This window comes from Lethenteron reissneri, chromosome 56 (genome assembly GCF_015708825.2).
Source record: "Lethenteron reissneri isolate LAM-NWPU_2019-01 chromosome 56, ASM1570882v1, whole genome shotgun sequence".
NCBI classification, from domain to species: domain Eukaryota; kingdom Metazoa; phylum Chordata; class Hyperoartia; order Petromyzontiformes; family Petromyzontidae; genus Lethenteron; species Lethenteron reissneri.
In genome coordinates, this window is record NC_083834.1 from 5,426,898 (window position 1) to 5,445,489 (window position 18,592).

At 50.7% G+C, this 18,592-nt stretch overlaps 1 protein-coding gene across 1 annotated transcript in view; it reads left to right on the forward strand.

Annotated features, from left to right (window-relative positions):
- The first annotated feature begins 4,299 nt into the window (after positions 1 to 4,299).
- The window catches only part of LOC133357027 (glutamate receptor ionotropic, kainate 2-like), a 40,124-nt gene continuing 25,831 nt past the window's right edge, over positions 4,300 to 18,592 (forward strand). Inside the window, exons 1-3 of the mRNA XM_061574768.1 lie at positions 4,300 to 4,314; positions 4,659 to 4,793; positions 5,345 to 5,568. Coding sequence (XP_061430752.1) covers positions 4,300 to 4,314; positions 4,659 to 4,793; positions 5,345 to 5,568 — 374 coding nt within the window. The remainder of the gene's footprint in view (positions 4,315 to 4,658; positions 4,794 to 5,344; positions 5,569 to 18,592) is intronic.

Here is an 18,592-nt window from a genome sequence, read left to right on the forward strand (position 1 = left end):
ATGGCCCCTGCATCACCACCGGCAGGCGTGGCTCCGAACAGCTGCTCACAAGGCCAATTACGGAGACCGTGTTGATCTCAGCCGAGATCAATCTGTTGATGTCAGCCGAGGGGTGGCAGATGCGGTGACGTAGCCGTCAAATCTTAAGTAATTTAAATGTTTCTTTTATATATGTATACGTATATTCTTAGGTTTTTCGGTAAAGTCACGTAGGTAACAAATTAAAATTAATAAAAGTAAAATAAAAATAAAATAATTTTTTTATTTTTATTTTACTTTTATTAATTTTAAATTTTTACCTACGTTACTTTACCGAAAAAAACCTAAGAATATGAATCCTTGCAGTCACGAAAGCTTCAAATCTAAAATGTATACGTATGTTTAGCTTCTTTGGCACTAAATTTCGATTTAAAGCTTTCATGACTGCAGGGATTCATCTTCTTGGTTCTTTCGGTAAAGTCACGTCGTGAGAATTATTTTATTTTATTATGTTTTATTTTTATTTTTTTATTCTTTTTGCACCGTGCTCATCGGAGTTGCGTTGGAATGACAACAAACTAAACGCAAAAAGCAGTTTTAACGAAATGAGTCTGTCAGTTTAGATGATGATGGTGATGATTTAAAAGTGCTTCACTGCTCTCAGTGGCGTCCTAATATCGGAAGGAAGAGCGTTCCAGACGGCCGCAGAAGCTCATCCGTTTGTTGTTGTTGTACATTGCGACTGGCGCAATCCAATAAGTTGCCAGAGCTCTGCAGTCCTATATTTGGATGCTTGTCCAATTCCATTAGCGAGCTGTTTCAACTGACCACACAACTCACCCACACCAGTGTACGGACACTCACCACACAGCTCACCAGAGCAGTGTGTGTCTGTTTATTCGTCTATTTGTGTGTCTGTGTGTACGTGTGGTTGTGTCATCAAGTCTTTATGTTTTCTTGTTTGTGTTTGTCTATGTTGCTGTGTATATCTCGCCGTGTCTTCATCTATAGTAGCAACATCTATGCAAAACTATTCTTTTACCGGATAATGCCCACTAAGCTACACATAGCTCATTCTAGATTTGAAGCTTTCGTGGCTGCAAGGATTCATATTCTTATGTGTTTTCGGTAAAGTCACGTAGGTAAAACATTAAAATTAATAAAAGTAAAATAAAATAAAAATCACGACGTTTCGGAGGCAACACAAGCTTCCGTCTTCAGGTGGAACCGCCACAGCCACGACAGCTGTATCAAGTAAATGAGAGATTGCAAGAGCTACCACTCCGTTTATATAATGGTTGGAGAGGGGGGGGGGGGAGCGGCAAGTACAGCACACTTTTTATTCATATGGTAAGGTGAGGCTTAAGAGGGTGAGCCTTTGTTATGGTTTGTGACAACTAAACATGATAAACATGGTCAACCTGTAATAGTTGTCTGTCAAATAAGATTGGCCAGATAAGTGTAGTTAAATCTTTTTTGCATGGTTAATCACATCTTTCCAATGATTACTCAGTTTGTAACCGTCATCACGGTTGAATTATGTCTGTGTTTGTATATTTGTATGGCTTCGTGTACAAACCTTTGATGGTAGCCAGGAGGTTTGCAGAGAACCTTGGTCTCGGAAAAGACAATTTCATGAGAGCCCACCGAGTTGTAGCAATGATCGGCAACGGCCGAAGAATCAGTTCTACATAGCTCTTTTCAGAAGCGACATGGCCATTCCCAATGATAGCTCGACTGAGTGGCTTATATCGTGAACATATATAACAGCCACTTGCTCTAAATGCACGACGATTCCAAATGTGTAGGGGAAATATTCTTAGGTTTTTTTCGGGTAAAGTCACGTGGGTAAAAAATTTCAAATTAAAAAAAGTAAAATAAAACATGATAAAAATGACGACGTTTCGGAGGACCCGGGAGAAAAATCCACGCGACCATTGGGAGAGAGACACACGCACAATCCAAATATACAGCAGCAGGCGTCAAGGTCGGGATAGAACCCACGACCTCCTGGAAACCAGGCGAGGCAGATAACGTCTCACCAGCGTGGTGTCCTGTTTGCTTGCGTGCTTGTCCTGTGCTGCACATACCCTTGTGCGGTCTGTGTCACTCGTGAGGTCCACGTCACTCGTGTGGTCTACGTCGCTTCACGCTATCGACATCACATCAAACTCTTAGTTCTTTCGGTAAAGTCACGTAGGTAAAAAATTTAATGTAAATTAAAATAAATAAATAAAAATCACAACGTTTCGGAGGCAACACAAGCTTCCGTCTTCAGGTGAAACCGTCACAGCAAAAAAATCTGCTGTGACAGTTTCACCTGAAGACGGAAAAGCTTGTGTTGCCTCCGAAACGTCGTGATTTTTTTATTTTTTATTCATAATTAAATCTGCTGTGACAGTTTCACCTGAAGACGGAAGCTTGTGTTGCCTCCGAAACGTCGTTATTTTTTAAATTTATTTATTTTATTAATTTTAATTTAATTTTTTACCCACGTGACTTTACCGAAAGAACTAAGAGTATGAATCCTTGCAGTCACGAAAGCTTCAAATCTAGACATCACATCACCCTTTCCGCGCGTGAGCCCCAGGCTCTCTTAGTGGCTCACGCTACCGGCTTGCTATCGGGTGAGCACCGCTCTGCATCCTCCCCCCCCCCCCTCGCTTTGTTGTGTACAGAGAGCTATGGCCATCGTGGAGCCAAAGAATTACATAACAGGCAGCAGCCAGCCAACGCTGATTGTAGCCGTCCTGGACATCGCTCATTCGGAGGCCCCCATTGATTCTCCTGTCCGCGCCGCGCAGTGAATTCTCACGAATTCAGGGTCGAGGTTTTCGACTCGAGGAACGTTTTGTGTTTTTTGTTTGTGTCGTTGCGTGCGCGCGCGGTGCAGAATCTATCGCTCCTCCAAGGCTACGGTGGATCGATCGCCTCGTGATGTCTCGTCGTCGTTGTCGCCACCCACTGGACGTCTGTGAAATAGAGCTTTGTAGCTCATCGGATTACTCCAGTAATGCATACTTATTACGATTCTGATCGTCGTCGTCATCATCATGGCCGTCATTATCGTGGTGCACCACGTTGGTGAGATGTTAACTACCTCGCCTGGTATGCAAGAGGTCGTGCGTTCGATCCCAACCCTGACGCCTGCTGCTGTATATTTGGAGTTTTGCGTGTCTCTCTCTCTCATAATCATCACGGTGGCTAGGAGATGTTAACTACCTGGCCTGGTATGCAGGAGGTCGTGGGTTCGATCCCGACCCTGACGCCTGCTGCTGTATATTTGGAGTTTGCGTGTCTCTCTCTCTCATAATCATCACGGTGGCTAGGAGATGTTAACTACCTCGCCTGGTATACAGAAAGTCGTGGGTTCGATCCCAACCCTGACGTCTGCCGCTATATATTTGGAGTTTGCGTGTCTCTCTCTCTCTCATAATCATCACGGTGGCTATGAGATGTTAACTACCTCGCCTGGTACACAGGAGGTAGTAGTGGGTTCGATCCCAACCCTGACGCCTGCCGCTGTATATTTGGAGTTTGCGTGTCTCTCTCTCTCATAATCATCACGGTGGCTAGGAGATGTTAACTACCTCGCCTGGTATACAGGAGGTCGTAGGTTCGATCCCAACCCTGACGCCTGCCGCTGTATATGTGGAGTTTGCGTGTCTCTCTCTCTCATAATCATCACGGTGGCTAGGAGATGTTAACTACCTGGCCTGGTATGCAGGAGGTCGTGGGTTCGATTCCGACCCTGACGCCTGCTGCTGTATATTTGGAGTTTGCGTGTCTCTCTCTCTCTCTCATAATCATCACGGTGGCTATGAGATGTTAACTACCTCGCCTGGTACACAGGAGGTAGTAGTGGGTTCGATCCCAACCCTGACGCCTGCCGCTGTATATTTGGAGTTTGCGTGTCTCTCTCTCTCATAATCATCACGGTGGCTAGGAGATGTTAACTACCTCGCCTGGTATACAGGAGGTCGTAGGTTCGATCCCAACCCTGACGCCTGCCGCTGTATATGTGGAGTTTGCGTGTCTCTCTCTCTCATAATCATCACGGTGGCTAGGAGATGTTAACTACCTCGCCTGGTAAACAGGAGGTCGTGGGTTCGATCCCAACCATGACGCCTGCCGCTGTATATTTGGAGTTCGTGTGTCTCTCTCTCTCCCCGTGGTCGCGTGGATTTTTCTACAGGTCCTTCGGTCCCCCCCACATTTAGAGTCAACATCATGCGTTTAGAGTATTTGGCTGCTATACGTTACGGCAATGATAAGCCTCTTTGTTGAGCCATCACTTGCAATAGTCAGGGCCTATCGCAAATGGTGCCTTACCTGGTAACATAAAAAAAGAATTTCGATTTAAAGCTTTCGTGACTGCAGGGATTCATCTTCTTGGTTCTTTCAGTAAAGTCACGTAGAATGGAAATAAAATAAAAATAAAACATAATAAAATAATTCTCACGACGTTTCGCCACAACGCAAGCAGCCACAACGCTGCTTGCGTTGTGGCTGCAACGTCGTGAGAATGATTTTATTATGTTTTATTTTTATTTTATTATTTCCATTCGACGTGACTTTACCGAAAGAACCAAGAAGATAAAATAAAATGTTTAGCTATAGATATCGATCATTTATCATCCCCATCATCATGGCTGGATGAATGCTTCCCCCAAGAGCAGTCGCTCCCCTGCCCTCCCCACCCCCAACTCCGATCAAATAATCCTGCCGCACGGATCGACTTCGCCGCTCCATCTCCACGTGTTGGCGTCCTCCTCTCGGACCGCCGCGTTCCATCCCTTGGCTGCGCCTCCGTTGTGAGTCTCGACCCCCACCGCCGTCCCCATAGCGACCGCCCCCCCCCCCCCCAAGCCCCACTCACTCTTCCGAACAGATCGGTGGTGATGGTGATGATGGCGATGATGGTGACGATGATGTCATTGACGCTATGTGTACGTTTGTGTGAGGGTGGGGGTAGCAGTAGCCGTCAGCGCTACGCCGCGCTACGAACCCGGCGATCTGAGTGAGATTCCCGCTCACGGCCAACAACACCGGTGACGATCATCTGAACCGGTTTCCGACCTCCCCTAGGTCGACTCAGCCTCAAATAACACATTGTCCTCCCTCCCCCCCCCGCTCCCCCTCCTACCCCATCTTCTCAAACACCACACTCTCCTCACCACCCTCCTCTCACCATCCTCTCACCATCCTCTCACCATCCTCTCACCATCCTCTCACCATCTTCTCACCATCCTCCTCTTACCATCATCCTGTCAACATGCTCCTCTCATCCTTCATCCTCCTCCACCCACCTTGTCCCCTCCCCCACCACCCCACCCCAACCCCCCTCCCCTCACCCCCCCATCAGAAAGCCGACCTGGCCGTCGCTCCGCTCACCATCAACTACATGCGCGAGAAGGTCATCGACTTCTCCAAGCCCTTCATGACCCTGGGCATCAGCATCCTGTACCGCAAGCAGAACGGCACCAACCCGAGCATCTTCTCCTTCCTGATCCCCCTCTCGCCCGACATCTGGATGTACATCTTGCTCGCCTACCTGGCCGTCAGCTGCGTCCTCTTCGTCATCGCCAGGTAGCCCACGTGCGTGTGTGGCGTGCGTGGCGTGTGTGGCTGAGTGGACTTGCCGATGACTGGTACCAGCGGTGTCAAGATCGGCCTCTGTGGAGGAGGCTCGTTAAGGACGCTGCTGCTACTGGGCAGTTGGAGGCAGTCGCCCCTCTAGCAACAACGGAGGGCGGAGGAGCGACGCTCACAACAACGAGCGGAGTGCCGGGTGGCTAAAGCACAGCAAGTTGGCACAATAGGGGGCACAGGTGGTGCATCAGCCAGTCATCTCGGTCATCTCAATCAGTCGACCCGTGGCACTTGGGTCTGCCCCGTGACCTCCTGCCAGCGGGCGTTCGACACTTCACGTGGCCTCAACGTGCACATGGCCTGGCACAAGAGTCGTGGTGACGTCACCGCCACTTAGTGGCGAATGGCGGTTGTTGTTGTTGTGTGTGTATGGCGTGTGGCGCGCGTGTGTGTAGGCCTCGGCAAGGCAAGGTAAAAGGTGAAAGATAAAAACAACGACCCTACCTTTACCCTACCTTTTACCTTACCACAATACAATCACTCTACCCTACCATTCACCCTTTAGCAGGTAAGGTACAAGGTAAAAAGCAACGAGTCTGCCTTTATCCTACATTTTACCCTTGCCCCATTCAAATGACCTGATTACAGGGTAATTACTGGAGTACTACCAGGGGCGGTTTCTTCATTAGGGCGATTGGGCGACGCACCACCAATGTCATTGAACCACAGAGTCACGCTTGCCGTTATTGTGCCTCTGGATATAGTCCAATCAGCGTCATGTCACGTTCTGTGGAGTACCGCCTCTTTTTGGGCGATTTCACTCCGGCTGAGAATCGCCCCGAGTGGCCCCATAGACTTACATTGAAAGATGGTTTTTTTTCGAACGGGGGCGCTCCAATGCATTCTCTATGGCTTCCGGGAGGGCTCGCCCTAACGTGCTAACGTCATCATACGTAAGCACGTTTCATCCAACAATATAATTTATCGCCACCTAGTGGAATCTTTAATAAAATAAACTTGAGTGGTTTGTTTTAATAGTGAGTATAGAAACAAACAAAATGTATTGTAAGAGTCACTTCATTTTTCATTAATATTAAAGAAGTGAAGTTGCCTTTACATGCTTAAGCTGTTAATTTATCCATTGCATGGGTGGACCTTATCCTTATCAATCATCCAGACATTTGCCCCCCCTGAGAGATTTTGCAGGAGCCGCCACTGGGTACTACTACACCTGAAAAAGGTTTTTTAACAGGATAAATTACCTTAGCTTGCCGAGGCCTACGTGTGTGTGTGTGTAGCTCACAAATCCTTGAACAGGTCTGGACGCTGTAGCTCGTCCGGTGGGCGAAGAGGCTGCGTCGGCCGTTATCACGTAGCCAATATTGCCCCAGCCACCGCATGGCCAGGCAGATTCTGTTTTGGCCAGATAGAGGGGGTGTGTGTGGGGGGGTGGGTTTAAAGGGCGCGGAACGAGCTGGAGAGGAGATGGAGCTGGTACAGGAGGGTGTGGAGCTGAGTGGACTTGCCGATGACCGGTACCAGCGGTGTCAAGATCGGCCTCTGTGGAGGAGGCTCGTGAAGGACGCTACTGGGCACTTGGAGGAAGTCGCCCTCCAACAATAACGGAGGGTGGAGGAGTGACGCTCACAACAACGAGCGGAGCGCCGGGCGCCTAAATTGCAGCTGGTTTGCACAGCAGGGGTCACAGTTGATGCATCTGCAAAATCATCTAAGCCTTCGACACTTCACGTGGCCTCAAAGTGCACCTAGCCTGGCACAAGCGCCGTGGTGACGTCGCCACCAATTAGTGGCGAATGGCGGCTGTTGTTGTTGTCTGTACACATGTTGCGTGCCTGCGTGTCTGTGTACGTGCGTGCATACGTGTGTATCTGTGCACGCGTGCGTACATGCGTGTCTATACAGGTGTGCGTACTTGTGCGTGCGTGTACGTGCGTACGTGTGCACGTGTGTGTGCGTGCGTACGTGTGCCTCTGTACACGTTTGCGTACGTGTGTGTCTGTACACGTGCGTACGCGTGCGCGTGTGCGTGCGTGCGTTCGCGCGTGCGTGCCCATGCATTTAAATAGCTGGGGGGGGGGTGGTGGTGGGTGCAGCCATTCCCCTACTAAAATATGCGTTCCATTAAAAGTGCGGCGGGAGAGGGGTGTGTGTGTGGGGGGGGGGGGATGAGTGTGGGGGGCAAGAGGAGAAATAACGAAAAAAAAGAATTGAAAGTCGTTTGTACAGCTCTGGCTGTTTAATGCGGGTGACGTGGAAACTAATTGCGCTCGTGCCGCGCATCCGCAGGAACAGAGACGTCGGCCTGCCGGTTTTCATGCTCTGTTAACAGACGCTCGCAAATGTTCATTGTGTGTGAAGGTGAGAACGTGCGCGCGTGTGTGTGTGGGGGAGTGCGTGCGTGTGTGCGTGTGGGAGTGCGTGCGTGTGTGTGTGGGGGGGGGTGCGTGCGTGTGTGTGTGTGGGGGAGTGCGTGTGTGGAGGGGTGCGTGCGTGTATGTGTGTGTGTGTGGGGGGGAGTGCGTGCGTGTGTGGGAATGCGTGCGTGTGTGTGTGTGGGGGTGCGTGCGTGTATGTGTGTGTGTGGGGGGGGGAGTGCGTGTGTGCGTGGGGGAGTGCGTGCGTGTGTGTGTGTGTGTGGGGGTGCGTGCGTGTGTGGGGGGGGGGTGCGTGCGTGTGTGTGTGTGGGGGTGCGTGCGTGTGTGCGTGGGGGAGTGCGTGCGTGGGGGAGTGCGTGCGTGTGTGTGCGTGGGGGAGTGCGTGCGTGTGTGTGTGTGTGGGGGAGGGCGTGCGTGTGTGTGTGTGGGGGTGCATGCGTGTGTGGGGGGGGGGTGCGTGCGTGTGTGTGTGGGGGGGAGTGCGTGCGTGTGTGTGTGTGGGGGTGCGTGCGTGTGTGTGTGTGTGGGGGTGCGTGCGTGTGTGTGTGGGGGGGGGTTCGTGCGTGTTTGTGTGTGGGGGTGCGTGCGTGTGTGCGTGGGGGAGTGCGTGCGTGTGTGTGTGTGTGTGGGGGTGCGTGCGTGTTGTGTTGTGTGGGGGGGTGCGTGCGTGTGTGTGGGGGGGTGCGTGCGTGTGTGTGTGGGGGGGTGCGTGCGTGTGTGTGTGGGGGAGTGCGTGCGTGTGTGTGTGGGGGTGCGTGCGTGTGTGCGTGGGGGTGCGTGCGTGTGTGTGTGGGGGTGCCTGCGTGTGTGTGTGTGGGAGTGCGTGCGTGTGTGTGTGTGGGGGAGTGCGTGCGTGTGTGTGTGTGTGGGGGGGTGCGTGCGTGTGTGTGTGGGGGAGTGCATGCGTGTGTGTGTGGGGGTGCGTGCGTGTGTGTGTGCGTGGGGAGCGGTGGTGAAGCGGTCAGCGCTTGGCCGCACTACCGAACCCGGCGGCCCGAGTTCGATTCCCGCTCACGAGCCAACATTGATGACGAATATTTTAACCGGTCCTGGGCCTCCCCTAGGTCGACTCAGACTCAAATGAGTACCTCGTGCGGTGTGTAAACGTTGCCACTAGGGAGACAAAGGCGGCCGGGCGTGGTGTTGGCCACCCACCGCTTCGTGTGCCGTGCGGGCCTTCATAGGTGGTTGCTAGCAGCACTTGCCCCAACAGTCTGTTCAGGCTACCCGGGGCATCGTTGTCTTTGTATGCTTGGCCTTTTGAGTTTTGGGGTCTTTGCTAAGTAAACCATCATTATCCCGCCAGGGTCGATAAAATAGGTACCATTTTATGGGAAGCTGAACGGTGTATTCATGACGCCTGCCATAGCAATGTGGAAGGGCATTTAACCTTGTGGCCAGGTGCCACAGCAATCCGAGTTTCCGCTCTCAAACCGGGGCTAGACTCAGCTACATCATCCCACTGGGGTGGTTAAAATTAGTACCACGTTGTGTACCATGGCCAGTGGTCAGTAGCTGTCCCCTGGCATGGGAATGTGGAATTTTCGCGGCTTTGCTGGGGTGGCTGCCAGCGTCGCAACCGTGCCTCCAATTTATTCTCAGAATATTAGCTTTTTTTTTCTTCCATTGTCATTAAAATCTATCAAAATTAATTAAAAGTAAAAATTTTCTAATGGAATTTAAAGTTCCCACTAGGGGGATGAGCGTTACAATGGAAGAGTTAAGTAAGAAAGTGGGAGGATTATAAATGAATCAACTCTTATTGCCTTTTAATATTTTTTATATTTCTCTTTCAGCGATTGAATTTTCGCGCAGACGCAGGGAAGAAAAAAACGCGTGTTGGGTCACGTGCATCCGTATTGTTGCCTGGCTTTTTTTTAAGCGAAATGAATTATAAAATAACGTCAAGTAGACAGAGTCTGACAGACATGTTCTCCACCTGAAGACGGCTGCTTGCGTTGTGGCTGAAACGTCGTGAGAATTATTTTATTATGTTTTATTTTTATTATTTTATTATTTTCCTTCTACGTGACTTTACCGAAAGAACCAAGAAGATGAATCCCTGCAGTCACGAAAGCTTTAAATCGAAACGTATATATACTAATAGGGTTTTCCCCTTTTCTTTCTGGCAACAAAACTGACACATTTTGCAAGGAATCATGCTTACATTAACCACAATACTTGCAGTCAAATGCAAAAAAAAACAATACTCTGATAATTTATGCATTGTCTTTGAAACTGATTGGTCCACACCAGAGACAGCTTTCTTTAGAGCCTAGTCTCATATGGTGTTCGACCAGATGACGCAAAAAGGCGAACGTATTTTAGTTATTTTGCACACGTTGAATCATTCGCCTTTGCGTGAAGGCGCGAGGTTGACCGGGAACGCGTCGTCACCATGATAATCAGTGTCACCCTTACCCCCCCCGCTCTCTCTCTCTCTCTGAGCCAGCTGAAGCCTCCCGTAACCACGTGACTCCTGTGTGGCCACTCCTACTCCTGACCCCGCCCATTTGTACCTCGTTGCCGCCCACTGTGAGAACAGACTCTGCTGCTGCTCTTCAGCAACAGCAGCGTCCGCGCGATCAACCAGGCGAATGACTCAACGTGTGTAAAATAAAAACAAATGTACGTTAAATTTCGATTTAAAGCTTTCGCGACTGCAGGGATTCATCTTCTTTGGTTCTTTCGGTAAAGTCACGTAGTGACTGCAGGGATTCATCTTCTTGGTTCTTTCGGTATAGTCACGTAGAGTGGAAATAAAAAAATAAGAAAAATAAAACATGATAAAATAATTCTCACGACGTTTCGGCAACAACGCAAGCAGCCGTCTTCAGGTGAAGAAACAGGTCTGTCGGGAAGACAGCGTCTGAATGACACACTCCAGGCTTGGAGCGTCTATTTAAGTTGGGTTGGAGGGGGAAGGGGCGCCTTGACAAAATAATTTGCATATCAAAAGGAATTTAGCATATTTATTATTTCCATTCTACGTGACTTTACCGAAAGAACCAAGAAAATGTACGTTATTTTAGATTTAATTTATCTTTTTAAAACAATCTTCGTATATTAATCAGCGTGGAGGCTCTCGACGCTGCTGCTATGCATTTCTTTTATCAGAAGCCCCTAGCGACCATGATAGCTCAACGAAGTGGCTTATACTCTTTGGTTTTTTCGGTAAAGTCACGTAGGTGAAAACAAAATAAAAATAACGAAATTTTCATATTTATTTTGTTTTCCCCTACGCGAATTTACCGAAAAGAACAAAGAGTATGGATCCTTGCAGTCACGAAAACTTCAAATCTAGAAGTGGCTTATCACGTGGAAATTTCAAGCAGTAGCCAAAGATTCCGAACGCATGTTTTAAAATGTGGAGGGAAAAACCGGAGGACCTGAAGACGATCCATGTGACCAAGGGGAGAGAGAGACACGCAAACTGCAAATTTACAGCAGCAGGCGTCAAGGTCGGGATCGAACCCACGCCCTCCTGTTTACCAGACGAGGTAGTTAACATCTCCTAGCCACCGTGATGATAGAGAGAGAGAGACACGCAAACTCCAAATATACAGCAGCAGGCGTCAAGGTCGGGATCGAACCCACGACCTCCTGTATACCAGGCGAGGTAGTTAACATCTCCTAGCCACCGCGATGATGATGAGAGCGAGAGAGACGCAAACTCCAAATATACATCAGCAGGCGTCAGCGCCGGGATCGAACCCACGCCTTCCTGTACACCAGGCGAGGTAGTTAACATCTCCTAGCCACCGTGGTGATGAGAGAGAGAGAGAGACACGCCAACTCCAAATATACAGCAGCAGGCGTCAGCGCCGGGATCGAACCCACGACCTCCTGTATACCAGGCGAGGTAGTTAACAGCTCGCCACCAAAATGGGAGCGGTAATTCTCGCTGCCCGCGGTAAATCGCAGACATAGTGAATGTCTTATTTATTTCCGTGTTTTTAAATCTTGACCAAAAGAAATAACCCACATCGCGTATGTAACCGCCGTTTCGTACTTAATGCACGCTAGCATTTATGTCTGTACCCAAGTATCCGTTCAATGCGGTGGCTGGGCATGCGGGCTACATGACCCAGCCAACGCAGCCTTGCCTGCCGAAGGAACTCACCGATGGGACTTTGCCCAGATCTTTCAAGGATTTGTGAGCTCCTCACACAATCCAGCCTGGTTAAACCCAGGAAGGATCGTAGGCAGGCCAGCCTAAATGTTTCCATCCGGCGAAGATGCTCCATTAGGGGGGTCCACGTTTCGCAAGCGTAGAGAAGGGAGGGAATGACTGTGGCCGAGAAGACCTGAAGCTTCGTGCGGAGCGACAGACCAGGTAGCTTCCACACAGCGTTACGCAACCGATTAAAAGATAATGCCGCTCGACTGATTCGGAGTGAGACCTCTGCCGTTAAACTGGAGCCGGTCACAAGCACACTGCCCAGGTATCGGAAACTCTCCACTCTCTCCACGACTGCCCCATCACCGATTGGGAGTTGTGGGGGTGGAGTGTCCGATAGTACAAAATACCCAGGCAGGTGCTTCATTTTGGTGGGGCTGATGGTAAGGCCCCACCTCTTAGTGGCATGCTCCAGTCTTAGTGGCATGCTCCAGTCTCAGCAGCAGCATCTCCAACTCCTCCTCTGAATGAGCAGCTATTACCAAATCATCGGCATACATAACGTGGTTGACCAATAGGGAGCCATCCCTTGATCGCACACGGGCATCGATCAGCCTCCCATTATATCTGTACCAAATGGAAATTCCCCCGGTACATCTATTGAAGGCTTCACGAACTACGTGGTCAAAATAGATGTTAAATAATGTGGGAGCCCGAGGACATCCCTGTCGCACCCCAAGGTGTACAGGGAAAGGCTCAGACTCCCGGCCACGTAGTTTTACCTGGGCCCGCTCACCATCATGAAGGTCCTTAATGATCGTGAGCAGAGGGTCAGGGACTCCGAAAGCATGAAGAAGAACCCAGAGCCCAGGCCTACTGATGGTATCATAGGCCTTGATCAGGTCAATAAAGCAGAGATGTAGGTCTTGTTGGAATTCTCTACACCTCTGCTGTAGCAGATGGACAGAAAATATGGCATCTGTGCAGGACCGCCTTTTCCTGAAACCGCATTGGGGCTCCGCAAGCCTCTCCTCAGCATGCTTAGCAAGGCGATGTTGAATAATCCTTGCCAGGACCTTTCCCGGCACACTGGGGAGTGAGATGCCCCTGTAGTTGTTACAGTCTGTGCGGCCCCCCTTCTTAAAGAGGGGGACCACCAGGGCATCCTTCCAATCCTGCGGAACCCGTCCAGTGGTCCAGACTGTTGTTATGATGTCATATAAGGCAGTCTGTGCACAAACGCCAACCCCAGCTGCAAGTGATGATGAAATTCTCGCTTGCAAATTTCATCAGCTAACTGAGACCAGGCCACTTTAGGTTGGAATGGGATCCTGGGTGTACACCCACCACGGGAGTGGAAGAATGGCAGGCGCATCTTACAGATCAGCTCCACGGTAGGTCCTGGTGTCAAGGACATGGGCTCGTATCCGCTGGTCCGTCACTATGTAGTCCAGCAGATGTTCTTGCTTGGACCCCGCATGCATCCATGATGTGGAAGAGCGTGTTGGTAATTACAAGCCCATGGGCTACCGTTGTTATTGAGCTGATCTGTCCCATGCCTTCCAACCAGGTGCCAGCATCATGACCAACTCGGGCATTGAAGTCACCCAACAAGATGACTCTGTCCCGAGTGGCCACTTTAGCCAGCACCTGTGACAGGAGGTCATAGAAGGCATCTGACTCATCGGCTTTGCCTGCATCCCTCCACGGATGTTCGTCTTCGGTGGGGGCATAAGTAACCACGACCACCACTCCTCGCGTCCGGTTGATGGGAAGGCGAGCCTACACACAGTCACACACGCAGACACAACAACAACAACAACCGCCATTCGCCACTAAGTGGCGGTGACGTCACCACGATGCTTGTGCCAGGCCAAGTGCACCTTGAGGCCACGTGAAGTGTCGAAAGCCCGCTGGCAGGAGGTCACGGGGCAGACCCAGGTGCCACTGGTCGACTGACCGAGATGACCGAGATGACTGGCTGATGCACCACCTGTGCCCCCTACTGTGCCAACTTGCTGTGCTTTAGCCACCCGGCGCTCCGCTCGTTGTTGTGAGCGTCGCTCCTCCGCCCTCCGTTGTTGTTGGAGGGCGACTGCCTCCAACTGCCCAGTAGCGTCCTTCACGAGCCTCCTCCACTGAGGCCGATCTTGACACCGCTGGTACCAGTCATCGGCAAGTCCACTCAGCTCCACGTCCTCCTGTACCACATCACTCCATCTCTTCTCCAGCCCGTGCCGCGCCCGTCTAGCCCCCTCGATCCGGCCGAACAAAAGCTGTTTAGGCATGCGGTGGCTGGGCATGCGGGCTACATGACCCAGCCAACGCAGCCTTGCCTGCCGGAGGAGCTCACTGATGGGACTTTGCCCAGATCTTTCAAGGATTTGTGAGCTCCTCACACAATCCAGCCTGGTTAAACCCAGGATGGATCGTAGGCAGGCCAGCCTAAATGTTTCCAACCGGCGAAGATGCTCCACCAGGGGGGTCCACGTCTCGCAAGCGTAGAGAAGGGAGGGAATGACCGTGGCCGAGAAGACCTGAAGCTTCGTGCGGAGCGACAGACCAGGTAGCTTCCACACAGCGTTACGCAACCGATGAAAAGATATTGCCGCTCGACTGATTCGGAGTGAGACCTCTGCTGATAGACTGGAGCCGGTCATAAGCACACTGCCCAGGTATGGGAAACTCTCCACTCTCTCCACAACTGCCCCATCACCAATTGGGAGTTGTGGGGGTGGAGTGTCCGATGGTACAAAATACCCAGGCAGGTGCTTGGTTTTGGTGGGGCTGATGGTAAGGCCCCACCTCTTAGTGGCACGCTCCAGTCTCAGCAGCAGCGCCTCCAACTCCTCTTCTGAATGAGCAGCTATTACCAAATCATCGGCATACATAACGTGGTTGACCAATAGGGAGCCATCCCTTGATCGCACCCGGGCGTCGATCAGCCTCCCATTATATCTGTACCAAACGGAAATTCCCCCGGTACAGCTATTGAAGGCTTCACGAACTACGCGGTCAAAATAGATGTTAAATAATGTGGGAGCCAGAGGACATCCCTGTCGCACCCCAAGGTGTACAGGGAAAGGCTCCGACTCCCGGCCACGTAGTTTTACCCGGGCCCGCTCACCATCATGAAGGTCCTTAATGATCGTGAGCAGAGGGTCAGGGACTCCGAAAGCACGAAGAACAACCCAGAGTCCAGTCCTACTGATGGTATCATAGGCCTTGACCAGGTCAATAAAGCAGAGATGTAGGTCTTTTTGGAATTCCCTACACCTCTGCTGTAGCAGACGGACAGAAAATATGGCACACACACAGACACACACGCAGACACACACGAAGACACACACGCAGACACACACGCAGACACACACGCAGACACACACGTAGACACACACGTAGACACACGCGCGCGACACAAACAAAGATCCCGGATATTCATATTCTTAGGTTTTTTCATATTCTTAGGGTTTTTTTTCGGTAAAGTCACGTAGGTAAAAAAATAATTAATAAAAGTAAAATTAAATAAAAATTAAATAAAAATCACGACGTTTCGGAGGCAACACAAGCTTCCGTCTTCAGGTGGAACCGTCAGCACGATAGCTGTATCAAGTGAGAGAAATTCCAAGAAACAGTATTTGTCAGCAGATGTGAATGTGAAAGCGATGGGTATTACCTTGTTATCTCGGCATCTCTTGAGGAAGGCCAGCGTCTCGAGAAGCTGTGACTTCTCGTCTCGTTGTCTGCTAAAAAACTCTAACAGATAGGTGGAATTCCTCCCCGTAGAGGGTATTAGTTCTAGATTTGAAGCTTTCGTGACTGCAATGATTCATATTCTTGGGTTTTTTCGGTAAAGTCACGTAGGTAAAAAATTAAATTTCATAAAAGTAAAATAAAAATAAAATAAAAATCACAACGTTTCGGAGGCAACACAAGCTTCCGTCTTCAGGTGGAACCGTCACAGCACGATTGCTGTATTTTATTTTACTTTTATTTTTATTAATTTTAATTTTAGTTTTTACCTACGTGACTTTACCGAAAAAACCTAAGAATATAAATCCTTGCAGTCACGAAAGCTTCAAATCTAGATCCCGGATAGCCTGTGACAGACTGTAGGGGCAAGTGCTGTTTGCGAGCACCTATGAAGGCCGACACGACACACGAATGGGTGGGTGGCAAGCACCACGCCCGGCCGCTTTTGTCTCACCAGTGGTAATGATTTATATACATCCCACCGGGCAATCGTTTGAGGCTGAGTCGACCTCGGGGAAGCCCAGGACCGGTTCAGATAATCGTCACTGATGTCTGAGCAGGAATCCAACTCGGGTCCCCGGGTTTGTAACGCGACACGCTAACCGCTTCACCACCGCTCCCCACACACGGACACTGTGTCTGTGTGTGTGTCCGAGACACAAAGATCCCCCGTATAGCCTTAACAGACTGTAGGGGCAAGTGCTGTTAGCGAGCACCTATGAAGGCCGGAACAGTACACGAGGGGGTTGGGTGGCCGGCACCACGCCCGACCGCCTTTGTCTCCCCAGTGGCGATGTATACACACCGCACCAGGTACTCATTTAAGGCTGAGTCGACCTAGGGGAAGCCCGGGACCGGTTCAGATAATCGTCACTGGTGTTAGCCGTGAGCGGGAATCGAACCCGGGTCGCCAGGTTCATAGCGCAGCGTAGCGCTAACCGCTACACTACCGCTCCCCACACACAGACACACACACGCGGACACTGTGTGTGTGTGTGTGTGTCTGGGACACACAGACACACGGACACTGTGTGTGTGTGTGAGTCTGTGTGTCCGGGACACACAGACACACGGACACACGCAGACGCGCCGCGTGATTGACGGACCTGATGAATTCGTTTATTTTTGTTTCTCATGTTGTCAATCGGCTGCCGAGCGCAATCACCCAACTACCAATCAAATTTTGACATAAAACTTTTCGTGACTGCAGGAATTCGTATCCTTGGTGCTTTCGGTAAAGTCACGTAAATAGGAAAATAAAAAAAATCCACGACGTTTCCATCGCAAGAAGACCGCTTGTGTTGCGATCGAACCGTCGTGATTTATTTGCATTATATTTTATATTAGTTTCCTATCTACGTGACTTTACTGAAATAACCAAGAACACAACTACCGATCTTCTTGGTTCTTTCGGTAAAGTCACGTAGACAGCGTCTCCCCGACAGACCTGGTCTTCACCTGAGGACGGCTGCTTGCGTTGTGGCCGAAACGTCGTGAGAATTATTTTATTATGTTTTTTATTCTTTTAATACTTCCCTTCTACGTGACTTTACCGAAAGAACCAAGAAGATGAATCCCTGCAGTCACGAAAGCTTTCAATAGAAAGACAACTACCGATATTAACATCGAACAAAACAAGACTAACTAGCGAACTGCTCTAACGAGCTATATAACTAACTATGCAACTATCGCGACTACCCGACTAGCTATCGAACAAATTACTTCTTAACTCACCGACCCAATTATCTCCGTCTGCAAAGCAAAGTAGAAACCACCACAACTCCTCCGGCATCGTCATCCTCGCACTTGCTCGACGCCTGATTTATGCCCTGCTGCATTATTCATTGCCAGCTCCCTGCACCCCCCCCCCCCCACACACACACAGCCCCCCTCTAATTTACATCGTAATGCGGGCAACACGCCGTGCCATCCTCCTCCCCCTGCCCTCCTCACTCCACCAACTCACCCCCCCCCCATCTCCCCTCTCCCCCCACTCACATCTCCCATGCTCCCTCCATCAACTCATCCCCCCACCTCCCACTACAACTCACCCCCCCCTCTCCCCCCCCTCCCATCTCCCCCCACCCCCTCCTACCTCCCCTCTCCCATGCTCCCTCCATCAACTCATCCCCCCCCTCCCACCTCCCACTACAACTCACCCCCCCATCTCCCATCTCGCCCCCTTCCATCTCCTCCCACCCCCTCCTACCTCCCCACTCCCATGCTCCCTCCATCACCTCATCCCCCCCCCCCTCCTATCTTCCCCTACAACTCACCCCCCCTCCTTCCCTCCACCAACTCCCCCCCCATCTCCCCACTCCCATCTCCCCTCCCCTCCTACCTCCCCTCTCCCATTCTCCCTCCATCAACTCATTCCCCCCCTCCCCCTACAACTCACCACCCCCCATCTCCCCACTCCCATCTCCCCTCCTAACTCCCCTCTCCCATTCTCCCTCCATCAACTCATCCCCCCTCCCCTCTCCCCCTACAACTCACCCCCCCTCCTCTTACCTCCCCTCCACCGACTCATCCCTCCCTCCCGTCCCTTTGCACCCCGCTATGCTAATGATGTAGACTAATTATTTATAAGTTGGACACACACACACAAAAAAGATTTAGCTCTTCTTTTGGGGGGTGGGTGGGTGGAAGCAATCGCGAGATTAAAAACCCGAGGTCGACTTCGTTTGTAATTTACTTCGGGGGTCGGGGGGAGGAGGGTGGGGGGGGGAGAGGGGGAGGGGCTGCATCGTCT